The sequence below is a fragment of the Haematobia irritans genome, chromosome 1 (genome assembly GCF_050003625.1).
Source record: "Haematobia irritans isolate KBUSLIRL chromosome 1, ASM5000362v1, whole genome shotgun sequence".
Taxonomy (NCBI): domain Eukaryota; kingdom Metazoa; phylum Arthropoda; class Insecta; order Diptera; family Muscidae; genus Haematobia; species Haematobia irritans.
In genome coordinates, this window is record NC_134397.1 from 260127526 (window position 1) to 260148148 (window position 20623).

Here is a 20623-nt window from a genome sequence, read left to right on the forward strand (position 1 = left end):
AATGTGTTCACAGACAGACGGACGGACGGATGGACGGACGGACAGACGGACATGGTTATATCGACTCAGGGACCCACCCGGAGCATTATTGCCAAAGACACCATGTGTCTATCTCGTCTCCTTCTGGGTGTTACAAACATATGCACTAACTTATAATACCCTGTTCCACAGTGTGGCGCAGGGTATAAAAATGGTTCCTATAAATTCAGAATCTGATCTAGTCTTCATAGGTAAAATCTTTACATTTATCTGTGGGAAGCGTACTGGTTGAACTGATCTGCTTGGGAAAATATCTGTCATCAAACCCCCCCCCCCCCTGAAATTTCCAAAGAAAACTATTATATTTGATTCATTGTGGTGCACAGAAAAAAATATCACCAAAATATTTCCAATTAAAAAGTTAATTGAAGTTGAAAATTTTTTCAATTAATAAATTAATTGATACAATTAACTTTTTAATTATGATAGAAGCATTAAGTTAATTAAGTCAATGATTGAAAATTTTTAAATTTTTAATTAAAAAATTAATTGATACAATTAACTTTTTAATCAAATTCGGAAGACTAATTCAGTTAAAAAAAGTGCTGATTTTTTTTTTAATTTTTAATTAAAAATGTATTTCAAACAACCATTTGTTAATCCAAATAAAAACTCTAAGCCAATTCAGAAAGTAATTAAAAATAGTTACCTTTTTTAATTAATAAATTAATTGATTTTTGCAATCAACATCAATTAAATTTTTAATTGAATCAATTAAAAAATTAATTGAAATTAATTTGAAAATCAATTAATTTTTTAATCAAGAATTTTTTCTATGCCCAATTAAAACTATGATTGATACTATCATTTTCGTGATTGAAGACATTTCAATTAAAAAATTAATTGGATCAATTAATTTGGTGATTGAATCAGAAAAAAATTTTTTTGTGTGTGGGTATTTAAGATTCGGCCCGGCTGAATATTTCGACTTACTCCTCGTACGTTCCGATTTCTTTTAACGAACCAAGAAAAAAATTTTGCCGATAATGCCAAAATGATAAGCAAAACACATGTCCACACATATTAAAATTTTCCGAATATTTCCTATAGAAATAAAAGTTTCCAAAAATTTCCCATAGAAATTAAATTTTTTAATAATTTTCTATATAAATGAAATGTTCCGTTTATTTCCTAAAGAATTTTAATTTTTCTATAATTTCTCATAGAAATGAAGTTTTCCAATAATTTCATATACAAAAAGTTTTCTGACATTTTCTACAGAAACTAAGTTTCTAAAAGCTTTCTGTAGAATTAAAATTTCCTATAGAAATGAAATTTGCCTAAAATTTCATATAAAAAATTATATTTTTCCAAAATTTCCCATTAAAATGAAAAATTTCCAGAAATATCATCATGACAACTTACAATCTCCAATTGTTTTTATACAAATAAAAGTAAATATTTGAAAAAGTTCTTATCATTGTAAAGTTTACATTTACACTGCCTTATTTAATTTAATTACTGCGCACATGTTTAAATTCCATTTGGGAATCCCTCAATAAAACGGAAGATTTATTAATTGGTTTTTGCTTATGGGCGGAAACAAAACATCATCGGCAAATTATTTTCAAAATTCAATATACCTTATTCCCAAAAGAATGAATTGATGTAGCACACCCTTTATTCAAGAAACAAAAAAGGAAATACACTGAAAAAAAAATATTGTAGTGAGGTCAAAGATTTCATGTCGCTAAAATACGAATGCAAATTTTGCAGAAAAATTCAGAAAAATTCAGAAAAATTCTTTAAAAATAATGAAATTGTCTTTGAATTTGTTGTCAAAAATAGGACATGTTTTTAAACACTTTCTTTTAAAGACGTTTTTTACTTGAAACATAGAATAATTTCTACTGGAAGTCGTTTCTGAATTTGAAAAATAAAGTTGTCGTTAACTTGTTCTTAAAGGACTTTGATAGCATAGAAAGAAAAAAAATGTGAAAAATCTAAAAAATAAAATTTTCTTCCTAGAAGTATCCTAGAAGTATCCTTACTTGAATTCTCCTTACTTGAATTGGCTCTGAATCAATGAAAAAATTGTTAAAGTAAAGACAAAATCTTTGGAACCGGGCATGCTTTTTTTCTGTGTAGGATCCCTTGCATACTACGATAAATAATATTTAGATGTATATAATATATTAAATTGTTGATATGACATTTATTTATTTTTATAGAATAATTCTGTATTGAATATTAAATTATACTGAAATTTCTATACATTCCATATCGATTATTCAGGTTTTATATGATCCGTAATCCACTGCATATAATGCGAGACATTTGTGTAAATTGCTGCGACATTCTCCTCTCCACATCTTTCTAATCCGACAGAGACAATGCCATATTGTATGAAACGTGGACGATTATTATAAATATCCTTATAACCCAAAGGACCTCCTGAATCGCCCTTACATGTATCAATCAAATCTTTGCCACCAGCACATATATGTCCTTCGTTTAAAGCTGATTTAAGACGGTAAGGCCTTAATTGAGTTTGACAGATAGAGTTGTCGACTCGAGGCAACAGTGCGATTCTTAGAACATCCGATTTAAATCCTATAAAAACGCTTAGCTAAGATTGTCGACGATAAATAAAAATCTTTGAACATACCATTTTCCATCCTTCCCCAGCCCGATACCACATAATTATCATAAAGTTTCGATCTTAGATTGTCATAGATTGGAAGACAAATTGGTTTTATATGACCTATAATTGGAGAATACCAAGTTGGACCACATTTTCAGTATACACCCAGGGAAGGAATATGATCACCTCAAACATGTTTTAAGAGCAAAATGTTATTTTTGAGTGGTGACCATGTAACATGGTTTTCGCAACCATGTTATTTTCTCGGAAATCATGTATCTGATTTCGGCAAGCAGGTTATATTTGACGAGAAAATAACATTTTAGTGACAAACATGTTACATGGTCACCATACAAAAATAACATTTTGCTCTTGAAACATGTTTGAGGTGATCATATTCCTTCTCTGCGTGTATAATCAATGTTCATACTCACTTTGAGGTTCCACTTTGCGCTTCAAACGTATCAAAGCAATATCATTATAAATTCCATGATAATCTGGATGTAAAATGAATTCTTCAATTTCAACATCTACTACGGGAGGGGCACACGTTTCCTCGCTGCCAAAGGTAATACAATCTGTCGCCGTACTTATTCGATGCTCACCCAATCTAATGGTCATCCTAGAAAAATAGTAACAGCCGTATCTCCTCCGTATTAATTTTCGTAGAGAGAAAGGAAAATCCCAAACCTATGTAAATAAAATGTGATTTGTACTACTTACAATAATGATTCATGGCCTCGAATACAATGGGCAGCTGTTAGTATATGTTCTATGCAAAAAAAAAAAATAAAATAAGGGAAAATTTAATCAACTTGGAAATCCTCCTAGTAAACGATACAGAAATATTACATACGTTGACTTATTAAAGTTCCAGCACATTTGTATGGATCCCTTTCATCATCGTATATGAATAAGGCCATCCATGGGAAACCCGACAATTTAGCTTCAAACCCATTTGTAACTCTGTCAGAAGTGATTAGGCCACACTTTTGTTTTTTTAGGACATCCAGACCATCTGGATTCAATTGAACCTTCGATACCTCGCAGCAGATGTGGTGCTAATAGAACCAAACGAAAATAATGCATAAATATTTTACTTTAAATGTAAACAGTGTGTCTAGAGAAAATTTCATTAAAATTAAACCAGCGAAAGTATTGCATTGACCAAAATAAAATGTTTCCTTAGGATCCCAGCAAAAAATGTTGGAAGTTCTTCTAAAGGCACAACTTTAAAAGCGCTTCCAAAAATGTTCTCCCAAAGAAGTTCTTTATTTTAACTGCACAGGAAGTCCATTCGAGTTAATTTTTTATAACTCGCTTTTTTTCATACTTTTAATGGGAATTGCTTTTATACCCTCCACCATAGGATGGGGGTATATTAACTTTGTCATTCCGTTCGTAACACATCGAAATATTGCTCTAAGACCCCATAAAGTATATATATATATTCTGGGTCGTGGTGAAATTCTGAGTCGATCTGAGCATATCCGTCCGTCCGTCCATCTGTTAAAATCACGCTAACTTCCGAACGAAACAAGCTATCGACTTGAAACTTGGCACAAGTAGTTGTTATTGATGTAGGTCGGATGGTATTGCAAATGGGCCATATCGGTCCACTTTTACGTATAGCCCCCTTATAAACCGATCCCCCGATTTGGCTTGCGAAACCTCTAAGAGAAGCAAATTTCATCCGATCCGGCTGAAACTTGGTACATGGTGTAGGTATATGGTCTCTAACAACTATGCAAAAATTAGTCCACATCGGTTCATAATTATATATAGCCCCCATATAAACCGATCCCCCGATTTGGCTTGCGGAGCCTCTAAGAGAAGCAAATTTCATCCGATCCGGCTGAAATTTGGTACATATGTGGCTTCAAACACCAATGCAAAAATTGGTCGAAATCAGTCCATAATTATATATAGCCCCCATATAAACCGATCCCCAGATTTGACCTCCGGAGCCCCTAGGAAGAGCAAAATTTATCCGATTCGGTTTAAATTTGGTACGTGATGTTAGTATATGCACTCAAAAAAAAGTGAACTCTCTATTTCACTAAAGCCATATTAACTTTATATTAGAATCATTATGTTTGGAAAAAGTTTATTTTAGTCAAATAATTTTTTGCGTATGTTAGTTAAATGAACTAAAAAACGGGAAAAAGTTATACACAAATAAAGCATAAAGATTTCCTAATTTCGTATTTCTTACAAAATAGTTCATTATTTCTATAAATTTGTAAACTTTACCCAAAATGTGTCCATCATGAACTTCGTATGTCACTAAAGACATTCTTGCAATTTTGAACTCCAAGATTTCTCTTAAAACTACAAAATTTTCTTTAACTACTGAAAAAATTTAGTTATGTCTAATAAATTTTCTTGAATTTGTCGAAAAATATTTACTTATTTTTGCCATATCGAAGTGCAAAGCCAGCGCTTGTAATACCGTTTAGTTAAAATTTTCTAAAAAAGTTCAAAATTTTCTAAAATTAATCGAAAGTTATCTTTCCTGGTGGGTTCACTGTTTTTTCAGTGTGGTATCCAACAACCATGCAGGAATTGGTTCATATCAGTCCATAATTATATATAGCCCCCATATAAAGCGATCCCCAGATTTGCCTTTCGGAGAAACAAAATTCATCCGATCTGCTTGAAATTTGGTACGTGGTGGTAGTATATGGTATTTAACAACCATGCCAAAAGTGGTCCATATCAGTCCATAATCATATATAGCCCCCATATAAACCGATCCCGAGATTTGGTTCTGGAGCCACTTGGAGGAGCAAATTTCATCCGATTCAGTTGAAATTTGGTACATTGTGCTAGTATATGGCCGTTAACAACCATGCCTAACTAGGTCCATATCGGACTATAATGATATAGCCCTCAGATAAAACGATCCCCAATCACACAAACATTAGTCCATATCAAGTGCATAATTCTATATAGCCCCCATATAATCGACCCCCGTATTTCAATTCTGGCTCTCTACCTAACGTGCAAAAAGTGCATATCGATTCGTAATTATTTGTAGACTTAACTATACATAACTTTTTTGTCTAATATATACCACGTATGGACTAACTAACAATTTAGAAAACGATGTTAAGAAGTTTGAAGATACCACAGCCCAAGTAATTCGATTGTGGATGACAGTCTTTCGTAGAAGTTTTTACGCAATCCATGGTGGGTACATAAGATTCGGCCTGGCCGAACTCACGGCCGTATATACTTGTTTTTTTTTTTTTTTAATAGGTTAAAAACACATAAGGAATTAATGAAATGATACAAATTATTTAAATTTGGCCGAAATAAATGTTAAATCCATTCTAGAAAACTTGCGAGTTTTTTTAAATATTTGATGTCAATCGTTCCAGGCAAGCGTTAGAATGCATTAAAAATCATAAAAATCATAAAAATTTTTAAAATTTATTTATTTTTCAAAATAAGACATATTTTCTTAATTCATATCCAAAACAGTGAATTCGCATCACACCTTAAGAAGTGATGCAAACTCAGTGCAACGGCAACTGAAATGGTGGACATCCGTCCTATGACAAGCCCATGTTAAATTCATCGCTTCTGCGCCAATTTTGCACCACTTCCGGGTACAAAAAGGACATTTTCACTACTTTTTGGCGACGCTTTTTTTGCTGGGATTATGAAACTGTTCATTAATAGCATGAAGTGTTTCCAATTTAACAAAAAATATTCAATACGAAATTTTATTTTAATAGAAAATTTATGGAAACAATTTCATAAGAAACATTTGGAAAAATCGCAATTCTATAGAACACATTTAGAAAAAAAATCAATTTTATAGGAAATTTTAAGAAAATATTACAATTCTATAGAACACATTTAAAAATATTCATTTTTATATGAAAATTTAATTTCTTAGGAAATTTTCGGAATTTTTCATTTATATATCAAAAATTTCATTTCTATAAGAAATTGTTGCAAAATGTTATTACTATAGGAAATTTTCTGAAAATTTAATTTCTTTAGGAAATTTTCTAAAAATTTCATTTCTATAGGAAATTTTCTGAAAATTTAATTTCTATAGGAAATTTTCTGAAAATTTCATATCTATAGGAAATTTTCTGAAAATTTATTTCTTTAGTAAATTTTGTGAAAATTTCGTTTCTGTAGGAAATTTTCTGCAAATTTAATTTCTACAGGAAATTTTCTGAAAATTTCATTTCTATAGGAAATTTTCTGAAAATTTATTTCTATAAGAAATTTTTTGAAAATTTAATTTCTATAGGAAATTTTCTGAAAATTTCATTTCTATAAAAAAATTTCGACAAAATTTAATTTCTATTGAAAATGTTCTGAAAATATAAATTCTATAGGAAATTTTAAGAAAAAATTACAATTCTATAGAATACATTTAAAAAAAATCATTTTTATATGAAAATTTAATTTTTTAAGAAATTTTCGGAATTTTTCATTTATATATCAACAATTTCATTTCTATAAGAAATTGTTGAAAAATGTTATTACTATAGGAAATTTTCTGAAATTTTAATTTTTTTCTGAAATTTTCTGAAAATTTCAATCCTATAGAAATTATTCTGAAGATTTCAATTATATAGGAAATTTTCTGAAAATTTAATTTCTATAAGAAATCTTATGAAAATTGTATTTCTATAGGAAATTTTCTGAAAATTTCATTTTTATAGGATATTTTCTGAAAATTTCATTTCTATAGGAAATTTTTTGAAAATTTCATATCTATAGGAAAATTTCGAAAATATTCATTTCTATAGGAAATTTTCCAAAAAAATCATTTCTACAGAAAAATTTCGGAAATTTTCATTTCTATAGAAATTTTCTGAAATTTACATTTCTATAGAAAATTTTCTGAAAATTTAATTTCTATAGGAAATTTTCTGAAAATTTAATTTTTATAAGAAATTTTCTAAAAATTTCATTTCTATAGGAAATTTTCTGAAACTTTAATTTCTATAGGAAATTTTCTGAAAATTTAATTTCGATAGGAAATTTTCTGAAAATTGCATTTCTATGGTAAAATTTCTAAAAATTTATTTCTATGGGAAATTTTATGAAAATTTAATTTCTATTTCTATTGAAAATTAAATTTCTACGGGAAATTTTCTGAAAATTTAATTTCTATGGGAAATTTTCGAAAAATTTTATTTCTATTGAAAATTTTCTGAAAATTTAAATTCTATAGGAATTTTAGAAAAAAATTTTATATTCATTTTATATATCAAAAATTTCATTTCTATAAGAAATTGTTGAAAAATGTTATTAATATAGGAAATTTTCTGAAATTTTAATTTCTTTAGGAAATTTTCTGAAAATTTCATTTCTATAGGAAATTTTTTGAAAATTTCATTTTTATAGGAAATTTTATAAAAATTTAATTTCTATAGAAATTCTCTGAAAATTGTATTTCTACAGAAAATTTTCTAAAGATTTCATTTCTATGGTAAATTTTCTGAAAATTTCATTTGTATGGTAAATTTTCTGATGATTTCATTCCTATGGTAAATTTTCTGAAAATTTCATTTCTATAGGAAAATTTCGAAAATTTTCATTTCTATAGAAAAGTTTCGGCAATTTTCATTTCTATAGAAAATTTTCTGAAAATTTATTTGCTATAGGAAATTTTCTGAAAAGTTCGTGTCTATAGGAAATTTTCTGAAAATGTCATTTCTATGGGGAAATTTAATTTCTATGGTAAAATTTCTGAAAATTTAATTTCTATGGAAAATTTTATGAAAATTTCATTTCTATAGGAAATTTTATGTAAATTTCATTTTTATGGGAATTTTTCTATAAAAAATTATAGGAAAATTTCTTTTTATAAGACATTTTTGGGAAAATTAATTTTTATAGGAGATTATCGGAAAATGTAATTTCTTTAGGAAACTATCGGAAGTTTTCATTTTAGAAGAAAATAATAGGAAAATTTCATTTCAATACACTCAAAAAAGTGAACCCACCGGAAAAAAATTTTGGTTTATTTTAGAAAATTTAGATTAATTTAAAATTAATTTAAATAAACTTGTTTAAAAACTCAGATATCACGCCGATTTCACAAAAATAAGTAAATATTTTTCGACAAATTCAAGAATATTTATTAGACATAATTGTTTTTATTTTCATTTGTTAAAGAAATTTTCGAAGTTGGAAGGAAAAAATTGAACTTGTAAAAATGTCGATAGATTATTTGTAAAATTTACTAGTTTTAATAAATTCTGAACTATTTGATGGCATTACGAATGTAGTAAATCATTTTATGATTGATTTGTGTATAATTTTTCCCTCTTTTTTAGGTCATTTAAGTTCATTTTAAGCACACAAAATATTATTAAAGTCTAGAAAACGTTTTCAAAACATAATAGTTCCATGAAGTAAAATGGATTTAAATTGGCTTCACTTTCATTTCAGAAGATTTAATTTCTATAGAAAATTATCGGAAATTTTCATTTCTACAGGAATCTTTTCAGATAAAAATGAATGAATGAACTTACCACCCCTCGAAAAGTGCCACAGTGTAAGCTTTGGATTTCTTCACGTTCACTAGCCGATATAGGTCGTTTGGATTGTGCTAGTTGTATAAAAAAATCATGGGCTGGCTTACATGATTTAACGGGTATGCAAATTCCTGGCACATCTTCGGGTGTTTTACACTTGGATCCATATTCTATGAGAGGAATCATATAAATAAATATGTTGAAGTATTGTTAATAATATACTCACCACAACGTCCCATAGTAATCAGAATAGTAAATATGCATAAGGTTATGATGCCATCTTTCATATTGTTTAGTTTCAAGAACATTTTCACCCAAATCGGTTATGTATTCTTGATATTTATTTAGATTTATGTTAAAAAATTTTTAAAAACCTATAAAAATGGGTTAAAACCGGGGTAGGAGTGGGTTGAATATTGTAGTACCTAATTCCTAATTTGATACGAATTTTGGGAATGGTATATTCAGCAATATTTCCTAAAACAATTTTCTTTGCAAACCTCAATAACAATCATAATGATATTATAATTAGTTCAAACATTATAAAGATTTCAGTTCATATTGGAATTAAAAACAAGTATATACGGCCAGGTCGAATCTTATGTACCCTCCACCATGGATTGTATAGAAACTTGTACTAAAGGTATCTTAAAACTTCTTAACGGGGGTATATATTAAACAAAAAGGCCCGATAAAATACGTAAATAATTCAGTTTGACAAAATTTTCTATAGAAATAAAATTTTGACAAAAATTTCTATAGAAATAACATTTTGACAAAATTTTCTATAACAATAAAAGTTTAACAAAATTTCTATAGAAATAAAATTTTGACAAAATTTTCTATAGAAATAAAATTTTGACAAAATTTTCTATAGAAATAAAATCCAATGAAGGAGTGGGGAATTCTTCCCACTTAAATATTAGCTAAATTATTAGTTTTTGTACACAAAAGAATAGCAACAGCCGAATTCAAATAACACCCAGCAACAACAATGCAGCAATTTTAAAGTAAACGGCGAAGAAAGCAACTACAGGAATTGATGGCAACAACAACAACAATGATGTGAAGTCTGAGTAAGATTTTCCACTTCCACAAAAGTTGAGCAATAAAATTTTGACAAAATGTTCTATAGAAATAACATTTTGGTAGATTATTTTTGGGGATCGGTTATACAGTCGACTCCGCTTTAGCGCAATGCGCTTTACTGAAAAACCTCGGATAACTGAAATCGATCGCATTCCCCAGTTGTTTTTTCTGTCAATTTCATTTAAATTACTCCGCTTTAGTGAAACTCCGCTTAACTGAAAAAATCGGATTACTGAAAAGTTTTTTGTGTTCAAATGAGTTTCGTCACATTAGTATGACTTCGCTTTACTGAAAATGCCACATTCTCGCTATTGAGAGAGAGTACATTTTCTTCTCCGTATTGAGAACGCTTTATTTCAAGTGAAGATGGCACTTTCAAAACAGTTTAAATCACTCTGTAAATAAAATCAACTGAAAGGTAAAATTGTAGATGGCACACACACGGAATCAAACACCTTGTTTTTATTATTTTATGTACATAGCATTGGTCATAAGTTCGGTTAACTGAAATTGAGTGGATTTTTTTCCAGTTATACGGAGTCCGCTTTACTGAAACTTTTTCAGTTATCCGAAGTTCGCATTACTGGAAGTTTTTTTCAGTTATCCGTAGTCCGCTTTAGCAAAAACTTCGGATAACTGAAATTAAATGGCTGCATTTTTAACGTTTCAGTAAAGCGGAGTCGACTGTATATAACTATAGACCAATATGGACCAATTTTGGCATGGTTGTTAGCGGCCATATACTTTTTTTATATTTCACCACGTACCAAATTTTAACCGGGTCGGATGAATTTTGCTCCTCCAATAGCTCTGGATGTCAAATCTGGGGATTGGTTTAAATGGGGGTTATATATAATTAAGACCGGTGTCGACCAATTTTTGCATGGTTGTTAGAGACCATATACTAACACCACGTACCAAATTTCAATCGGATCGGGTGAATTTTGCTCTTCCAAGGGGCTCTGAAGGTCAATTGTGGGGATCGGTTTATATGGGGGCTATATATAATTATGGACCGATGTGAACCAATTTTTGCATGATTTTTAGAGACCATATACTAACACCATGTACCAAATTTCAGCCGGATCGGATGAAATTTGCTTCTCTTAGAGGCACCGCAAGCCAAATCGGGGGATCGGTTTATATAGGGTGGACCAATTTTTGCATGGTTGTTAGAGACCATATACTTACACCATGTACCAAATTTCAGCCGGAACGGATGAAATTTGCTTCTCTTAGAGGCTCCGCAAGCCAAATCGGGGGATCGGTTTATATAGGGGGCTATATATAAGGTCTATATATAATTATGGACCTATTTGTACCAATTTTTGCATAGTTATTAGAGACCATATACTAACGCCATGTAACAAGTTTCAACCGGATCGGATGAAATTTGCTTCTCTTAGAGGCTCCGCTAGCCAAATCTGGGGATCGGTTTATATGGGGGACCGACTTGGACCAATTTGCATGGTTGTGAGAGACCATATACAAACACCCTGTACCAAATTTCAACCGGATCGGATGAATTTTGCTCCACCAAGAGGCTCCGGAAGCCAAATCTGAGCATCGGGGGCTATACGTAAAAGTGGTCCGATATGGCCCATTTTCAATACCATCCGACCTACATCAATAACAACTACTTGTGCCAAGTTTCAAGTCGATAGCTTGTTTCGGAAGTTAGAGTGATTTCAACAGACGGACGGACGGACGGACGGACATGCTTAGATCGATTCAGAATTTCACCACGACCCAGAATATATATTCTTTATGAGGTCTTAGAGCAATATTTCGATGTGTTACAAACGGAATGACAAAGTTAATATAATCTGTGATATGTTAAGTGGTTCAAAAATATCAATGCGAAAATCAAAATCTTAAAAAAAAATCGTATTTTACAATGGATTTTTTCAGCCAGAAAAGTATAAACCATTTCTAACTCGAGATATATTGTGTTTAGTGGAAAAAATGCGAAAATTTAAAAATAGCGGGATATCTCAAAATCTGTTCCATAGTTAAAAAAAAATTAAAAAAAAATCGAATTCAGCAGCTCAAAATACATAATAAAAGTTGGTTTCCATCAAGTGTACTTGAATTTTTTTTGTAAACTAGTGTAATTTGATTAATACACTCATAAAAACAGTGAACGCACCAGGGCATAAAAAGCCAATTTACACGCAAAGAAAAAAAAAGTTTGGGAAACGTGTGCCGAAAACGTTTTTGTTTTGTTAGAGTTTTTTTGAATTGCCTCGAAAATTTTAAACTTTTATCACCAAAAAAAAAATTTTTTTCAATAAAAAAAAAAATATTTTTGAAACAACAACATGGCTCCATCACTACACTCCTGAGTCCAATCGACAGTCGGCTGAGTGGACAGCGACCGGTGAACCGTCTCCGAAGCGTTGAAAGACTCAAAAGTCCGCTGGCAAAGTAATGGCCTCTGTTTTTTGAGATGCGCATGGAATAATTTTTATCGATTATATTGAGAAGGAAAAAACCATCAACAGTGATTATTATATGGCGTTATTGGAGCGTTTGAAGGTCGAAATCGCGGCAAAACGGCCCCATATGAAGAAGAAAAAAGTATTGCAAAAATTTATGAATTGGGCTTCGAATTGCTTCCCCAACCACCGTATTCTCCAGATCTGGCTCCCAGCGACTTTTTCTTGTTCTCAGACCTCAAAAGGATGCTCGCAGGGAAAAAATTTGGCTGCAATGAAGAGGTGATCGCCGAAACTGAGGCCTATTTTGAGGCAAAACCGAAGGAGTACTACCAAAATGGTATCAAAAAATTGGAAGGTCGTTGTAATCGTTGTATCGCTCTTGAAGGGAACTATGTTGAATAATAAAAACGAATTTTGAAAAAAAAAATGTGTTTTTCTTTGTTAGACCGGGGACTTATCAGCCAACCTCTTATTTAATGTTTAACACCTTTTCGGGATCTTCCGGCAGGAATATATATAAAAAAAAAACTTTTTGGTGTTTGGTCGAAGCAGGGCTCGAACCCACGACCCTTGGCATGCAAGGCGGACGTAGCTACCACTGCTCCAAGGTGCCCAACTAAATGTATGTTTCTGTTAAATAACGTTTGTTTAATCGGCTCGTGGGCGCCGCAAGCTATGTTATATAAATATAACTTATATGGATAATTGTCTATTGATGACAATAACAGCAACATAGCTCAATGGATAGTGTGTTGGCTTACAAATTGCATGGTCCGCGGTTCGATTCTCCGTCCAGGCGAAAGGTAAAAAAATTTTAAAAATTTATAAAATCGTATAATTTCTTCTACATTGTTGGTATTACAGGAAAAGGTGTTAAGAACTAAAAACCTCGTGGATGTGATAAAGATGTGAGGGAAAATGCAATTAGCAAGAAAACAATGTTTTTTTTTTAGTTTGTCTTTATGAAATTGTTTTTACATCCTGGAAAAGAATAAACGTTTATTACAAAAAGTATATACTTTTCTTCCAAATACACTTCCTTACAGCGAAAAGCAAATGAGAAACAAACTTTGTTTGTCTAAAATTTCGTTTGGGAGGAAAGAATTATTGTTTTGCGTGTAACTGTATTTTAGTTCGTTTAATATCTTTTAGTTAAAATTTTCCAAATAAGACTTTTCCAAATATAACTTTTTGTATATATTGGTTAACCACCATTTTAATGAAGCTCCATTATAGCTATGTTTGCTAATGTATTTTTAAAACGTACTATATTTTTATTGTTTCATTCATACTAATAAAGAAGTACTTAAAATGTTATGCCTTGGTGTCATAATCACTGTTGCCACTGTTGGTGGAATTCTACCAATTATGGTAGATTTTGTACTGTTTGATAGATTGGTGGAATTCTTGATGTCTTGGTCGATTTTACAAAATATTCCTCTCCACCTAAGAGGTATTTCACAAATTTTCTATAGCATAAAATTTGGACAAAATTGTCTATAAAAAAAATTGACAAAATCTTCTATAGAAATCCAAATTTTTTCTAGGAATAACATTTAGACAAATTTTTTTCTTCGTATAAAATTTTGAAAAATATTTCTCTAGGAATAAAATGTTGGAAAAATGTTTTCGTTTGCCCATGTAAAATTCATTGGAGATGATCCAAATTTGCAATACTTCCGTATCACAAATTTGTGATCCAAACTTCATTTTTGAAAGCTATGTTTTAGCTGGGATATTTACTTATTTTCATGATAACGGTGTTTAAATTTATCTACGTTTTCTTTCCTGGTGGGTTCACTTTTTTGAGAGTATAATTTTTATTTATCCCTTGCGTCATTCAAAATATTATATTAGTTTAGGGCGATTTTACAATATGCACAGGAATTCTATCTAAAATAATTTTACATTCAGAAAATTGAGGATAAATATATAGGAGAAAAGTTTTTTTTTTCTGGTGGAAATCACGTTTTGTTTTCAATTATTGTATAAAACTAAATGCAGTAGCTGAACTTGATCGTTGAGTGTTCTATGCGATACTGGTCAATTGGGTAATGGGGAAATACACAAGAATCAGAGGGATGTTGATTAAAAAAAGAACCAAGTTTGCTTGGAGCATAATAAATAATTTATACACTGATTTAATTATCTCATTTATAAGTTTTTGCTTCTCGTTTTCTCATATAAAACAGAGTATCTTAGAAAATTGTTTTTTTTTTTAATATTTTAATCTTGCTATAAGAGAAATAGGAAAAAAGAGTTGAATATCAAATTGAACTCAAACCGGCTTCCATTGCTGCTCTCAGAGAAATGCTTTTGCTTGACATTTTAGTGCTAATCTCAAAACAGCATCAGTTCATTGTATTATAACCACGGTTGCCACACATTTGGTAGAATTCTATCAAAAATTGTAGATTTTTTACTGCTTGGTAGATTGGTAGAATTCTAGATGTTTTGGTAGATTTTGCTAATTTACCAACAATCTCCTCAACTAAAATGTACTTTTAAAATTTTTCCTATAGAAATAAAATTTTGACAAAATTTCCTATAGAACTAAAGTTTTGACAAAATTTCCTATAGAAATAAACTTTTGATAAACTTTTCTATAGAAATAAAATTTTGACCAAATTTTCTATAGAAATAAAATTTTGACCAAATTTTCTATAGGAATAAAATTGTGACAAAATTCCTATAGAAATGAAATTTTGACAAAATTTCCTATAGAAATATAATAGATAAAATATTTCCTATAGAAATAAAATTTCGACAAAATTTTCTATAGCAATAATATTTCGACAAATATTTCTATAGAAATAAAATTTCGCAAAATTTTCGATAGAAATAAAATTCGTTTTGTTTTGTTATTGTTGGTTTTTTTCTTTAATCATTGTTGTTGTTTTTGATTTCAGCTTAAAACCATGCATTGACTAAACTACAAGTGTAGCTAAACCAACAGAGAAAAATAATTTTTGTTAAATTTATTTGGGCAAAGCAATAAAATTTTGACAAAATTTTCTATAGAAATAAAATGTTGATAAAATTTTCTATAGGAATAAAATTTCAGATAAAGTTTTCTATAGAAATAAAATTTCGACAAATTTTTTTATCGAAATAAAATTTCGACAAATATTTCTATAGAAATAAAATTTTGACAAAATTTTATACAAAAATAAAATTTCGACAAAATTTTCTATACACTGTTAGAAAAAGATGTTTTTCATATGTTCCGATATAAACAAAATGTGTTTCGGGCACAATTTTAAAACACAATATATTTAAGTGCAAACATGTAATGTTCCTAAACTAACACTAAATGTTTGGGACATCTATGTTAATATGTTAGAATATATTATGTTTGAGGCATGAATGTTTCATAAAAATCATATGTGTGAATGCAAACATATATAAATTTACAAATTTGGACTAAACATACATATGTTGTGATATTTTATTCAAAGCTATAGAGAGAGTATAGAGAAAGAAATAGAGATGGAAACCGGGAGAGTTGACAAAAGATATCAACATAACACAGCCAAAGAATCAAAAGAGAACAATTTCTGTGAAACCGCTTGTATGTTGTTTCGGAAAACTGTTTTATGATAAGGCCAAAAATTTGATATGCTTAAGTCTAAATATTATTTAATTTGAATAAAGAGAATAGACATTCGGAACAAAGAGAATAGACATTTGAAAAACAAACAGCATATGTTTTCGCCTTTAGAGCAGCATTTTATGTATGTGTGGACATGTGTTTTGTTTATCATTTTGGCATTATGGGCACAAGTTTTTTCTTGGTTCGTTAAAAGGAATCAGGGGTCTTCATAAAAATAACGAAAGGGCACTATACTCTTTTTAGAGTTGGGACAGTAAAATGAAATAAGGAGGAAATAGTGAAAAATTACACAGCAAAATGTGTAAAAACAAAGTTTAGTTCCTCTTTATTAATAAGTAGTCCACGCACTCAAAAAAAGTGAACTCTCTATTTCACTAAAGCCAATTTAACTTTCGTTTAGTTCATGGAATTATTATGTTTGGAGAAAGTTTCCGCTACTCTAATAATTTTTTGTGTACGTTAGTTAAATTAACTAAAACCGAGGAAAACAAGTAAGTAAAGTAGAAAGTCGGGCGGGGCCGACTATATCATACCCTAAACTACCATTACAGAATTAGTAATCATAAGCATTTGTGGGGTAACATATAGGCCTGGGAGATAAACCGCAGTTGCATATTTAAGAAAATTAAGGGGTACATGTCTATGGGTGCTTTGTGTCAATCTGATTATAGCTCATAGTCAATGTTGCCACGGAAAATGTTCGGTTTAACCTACAAGGACAAAAAAAGTTCCCTACTTTCCAATACATTCCCAAACAAATTTTCCTACTATATTTTTCGTTAAATTTAAAAAATTTTATAAAACAAAAATGGTTCTAAGTACTTTATTATCTTAAAACATGAATATGCAACGTATTTAACTTAGAATATAAATTTGTATTACCGCCACGGTTGCAACAGTTGGTAGAATTCTACCCAAATTAGTAATCTTTTTTGTTAAATCTTTATAAAAATAAAATTTTGGAAAAAGTTTCTATAAACAAATTTTTGAGAGAAATTTTTCTATAGAAATAAAATTTTGACCATAAATTCTATAGAAATAAAATTTTGAGAAAAAATTCAACAGAAATAAAATTTTGAGAAAATTTTTTATAGAAATAATATTTTGAAAAAAAAATTCTATAGAAATAAAATTTTGACAAAATATTCTATAGAAATAAAATGTTGACAAAATTTTCTGCAGGAATAAAGTTTACCACACATTGTTAAAGATCAAGCCTTGCCGGCTTCTAATTTCCTCCTCTAGAGCCACAAAAATGTAATAATTATTACAAATTGTGTTGAGCGAAAATGTCCTACATTGTGGCCCTACGTCCCTACAAGACACTAAATATTAGAAAAACCCTACATATAGGGAATTTCCCCTACTTCTAGCAACACTGGCTGTGTTGATATTGCACCCACAGAGTTAGTATGCCACTAATATTGAGCCCATTATTAAAAAAGAGAAAATCGTTAACTTAGTGTGGGTAATAAATACAAATTTGTAAAAATCGTGCAATATTCTTATGTAAGAGCTACAAGTACGTATAAGTACGATCGGCTAGTTATAGTTAGTGCTATAGAAGATTATATTTAGCCAACCTTGAGTAAGATCGGTTGATAAATAAAGGTTTTGTGGCCAAATTTGGGAAAATCGGGCGATACATATATGTATATGAGAGCTATATCTAAATCTGAAACGATTTGGATGAAATTTTGCAAACTTGAAGGGCGATGAAAAAGATTACTTTTTGCCCAATTTGGTAACGATCCGTTTGAAAAAACGCGCAACGTGACCCCATTTGTCGAAATCGGGCGATACATATATATGGGAGCTATATCTAAATTTGATCCGATTTCTTCCAAATTCAATAGCGTTCGTTCTTGTGCCCAAAAAACTCCCTGTACCAAATTTCATCAAAATCGGTTAATAATTGCGACCGGAATCCTGTGAACAACAAATACATGGACAGACGGACGGACGGACTATGGGGTCTAAAATCAATATTTCTGGTAGGCACATTTTTTGGCCGATCAAACTTATTATACCCTGACCACTATGTGGTTTAGGGTATAAAAATATACACAAATGAAGGATAAAGATTAACTAAATTCGTGTCTTCCACAAAATAGTTTAATATTTCTTTAAATTTGAAAATTTTACTACAAATGCGTTCATCATGAACTGCGTATGTCACTAAAGACATTCTTGCAATTTTGAACTCCAATTTTTTCCTTCAAACTACAAAATTTTCTTTAACAAGTGAAAAAACTTATTTATGTCTAATAAATTTTCTTGAATTTGTCGAAAAAAATTTACTTATTTTTATGACATCGGCGTGATGCCAGCGTTTGTTATACTGTTTAGTTAAAATTTTCTAAAAATATTCAACATTTTCTAAAATTAACCGAAATTTTTCTTCCTGGTGGGTTGACTGTTTTTTCAGTGCGAGGAGTTGAAGTTGAGTCAAATATAAAAGCGGGCATTAAGTTCGAGTTTTGCAGCTAAAACAATTTAAAAAGTTTATTTTCTTTAAAATGAATTATTAAAGAAAAATAAAAGGCATTTTAGAGCGATGGTGTTAAATGCTAGTAAAAAACTGTCCACGCCTAAATAAATTTATGTTTATATTATAGAATTATTTATGTATGTTTATACTCGACTCCACGTTCTTTTTTTGTTAGAGTTTTTGAACTCCTTCCAAATTTTAAAGTTTTGTATCAAAAACAGTTTGTTGTTACAAAATTGTTATTTCTGCAATAAAAAAATAATATTTTATCCAAAACTCAGTCAATTTCGTTTATATCAAGTACTGTTACTGACTATAAATCTTTAATAACCCACATTTCGAAGTTTCATTATCAAAATTTAATATAGTATAAATATAAATGTGTAAATTAAAAAAAAAAAAAGCGTTCGGTCGGAGCAGAGATTGAACCCACGACCCTTTGCATGCAAGGCAGACATGCTAACCACTGCTCCACGTGGCAAACAAATGTATGTTTCTGTTAAATAATGTTATGTTTGCATGGGCTCGTGGGCGCTGCAAACTATGCTATATAAATGTAACTTATAACGATAATTATCTACTGGTGACTATAACAGCTACGTAGCCCAGTGGATAGTGTATTGGCTTACAAACTGTATGGTCCTCGGTTCGATTCTCCGAGCAGACGAAAGGTAAAATTTAAAAAATTTATAAAATTTATAAAAGTGAATAATTTCTTCAACAGAAAAAGGTGCCAAGAACTAAAATATTTCGTGGAAGTGAAAATTACGAGTATGTCAGGCAATGAGCACAATCATCTTTGGGAAAAATTCTTATAAGCATATAATATTTTTGGGCTCAAAATGCTTCCAAACATATAATATGTTCACATAAACAAACATATTAATGTTTCGGCAGTATCCAATAATATATGTGCTTCTTGCAAAATATGTTTGGAACATATGTTAAAGAAGCGATTTTTTTGTGGGTGTAGCAATAAAATTTCGACAAAATTTTCTGTAGAAGTAAATTGTTGATAAAATTTTATATACAAATAACATTTAGATAAAATTTTATATAACAATAAAATTTCGACAAAATTTTCTATAGAAATAAAATTTCGAAAAAAATTTTCTATAGAAATCAAATTTTGACAAAATTTTCTATAGAAATAAAATTGTGACAAAATTTCCTTTACAAATACAATTGAGACAAAATTTCCTTTAGAAATACATATATAAAAATAAAACTTTGACAGAATTTTCTATAGAAATAAAATTTTGACAAAATTTTATACAAAAATAAAAAAATTTTCTGACAAAATTTTCTGTAGACATAAATTTTCTGTAGAAATAAAGTGTTGATAAAATTTTATATAAAAATAAAACTTTAACAGAATTTTCTATAGAAATAAAATTTTGACAAAATTTTTTATAGAAATGAATTTTGGACAAAATTTTCTATAGAAATAAAATGTTGGCTAAATTTCCTATAGAAATAAAATTATGACAGAATTTCCTATAGAAATAAGATTTCGATAAAATCTACTATAAAAATAAAATTTTAACAAAATCTTCTATACAAATAAAATTTTGACAAAATTTTCTAGAAAAATTAAATTTTGACAAAATTTTCTGGAAAAATTAAATTTTGACAAAATTTTCTATGTTTTATTGTTTGGTAGTTTCTTGGTAACATTTGTTTTTGGCTGGAGTGGCAATTGTGATTATAACGCAGAAAACTCTTGGGCTACCTTTTTTAAATCTATTAAATTATTTAAACTTAACGTTTTTATTTTAATTAAATTTTTCCATATTTCAATAAATGAAATCATTCATTTTTTGCTTTTTTATATAATGTAATAAAATTCAA

General features: G+C 29.6%; 1 protein-coding gene across 1 annotated transcript in view; it reads right to left on the reverse strand.

Annotated features, from left to right (window-relative positions):
• LOC142235972 (ovochymase-like) overlaps positions 1-14699 on the reverse strand; it is a 56328-nt gene extending 41629 nt beyond the window's left edge. The window contains exons 1-8 of the mRNA XM_075307224.1: positions 14577-14699; positions 9365-9512; positions 9136-9308; positions 3480-3684; positions 3347-3395; positions 3058-3245; positions 2648-2743; positions 2269-2592 (exon numbers count right to left, since the gene is read on the reverse strand). Of these exons, the coding sequence (XP_075163339.1) occupies positions 2269-2592; positions 2648-2743; positions 3058-3245; positions 3347-3395; positions 3480-3684; positions 9136-9308; positions 9365-9446 (1117 nt within the window). The 5' untranslated portion in view covers positions 9447-9512; positions 14577-14699. The remainder of the gene's footprint in view (positions 1-2268; positions 2593-2647; positions 2744-3057; positions 3246-3346; positions 3396-3479; positions 3685-9135; positions 9309-9364; positions 9513-14576) is intronic.
• Between the last annotated feature and the right edge of the window lie 5924 nt (positions 14700-20623).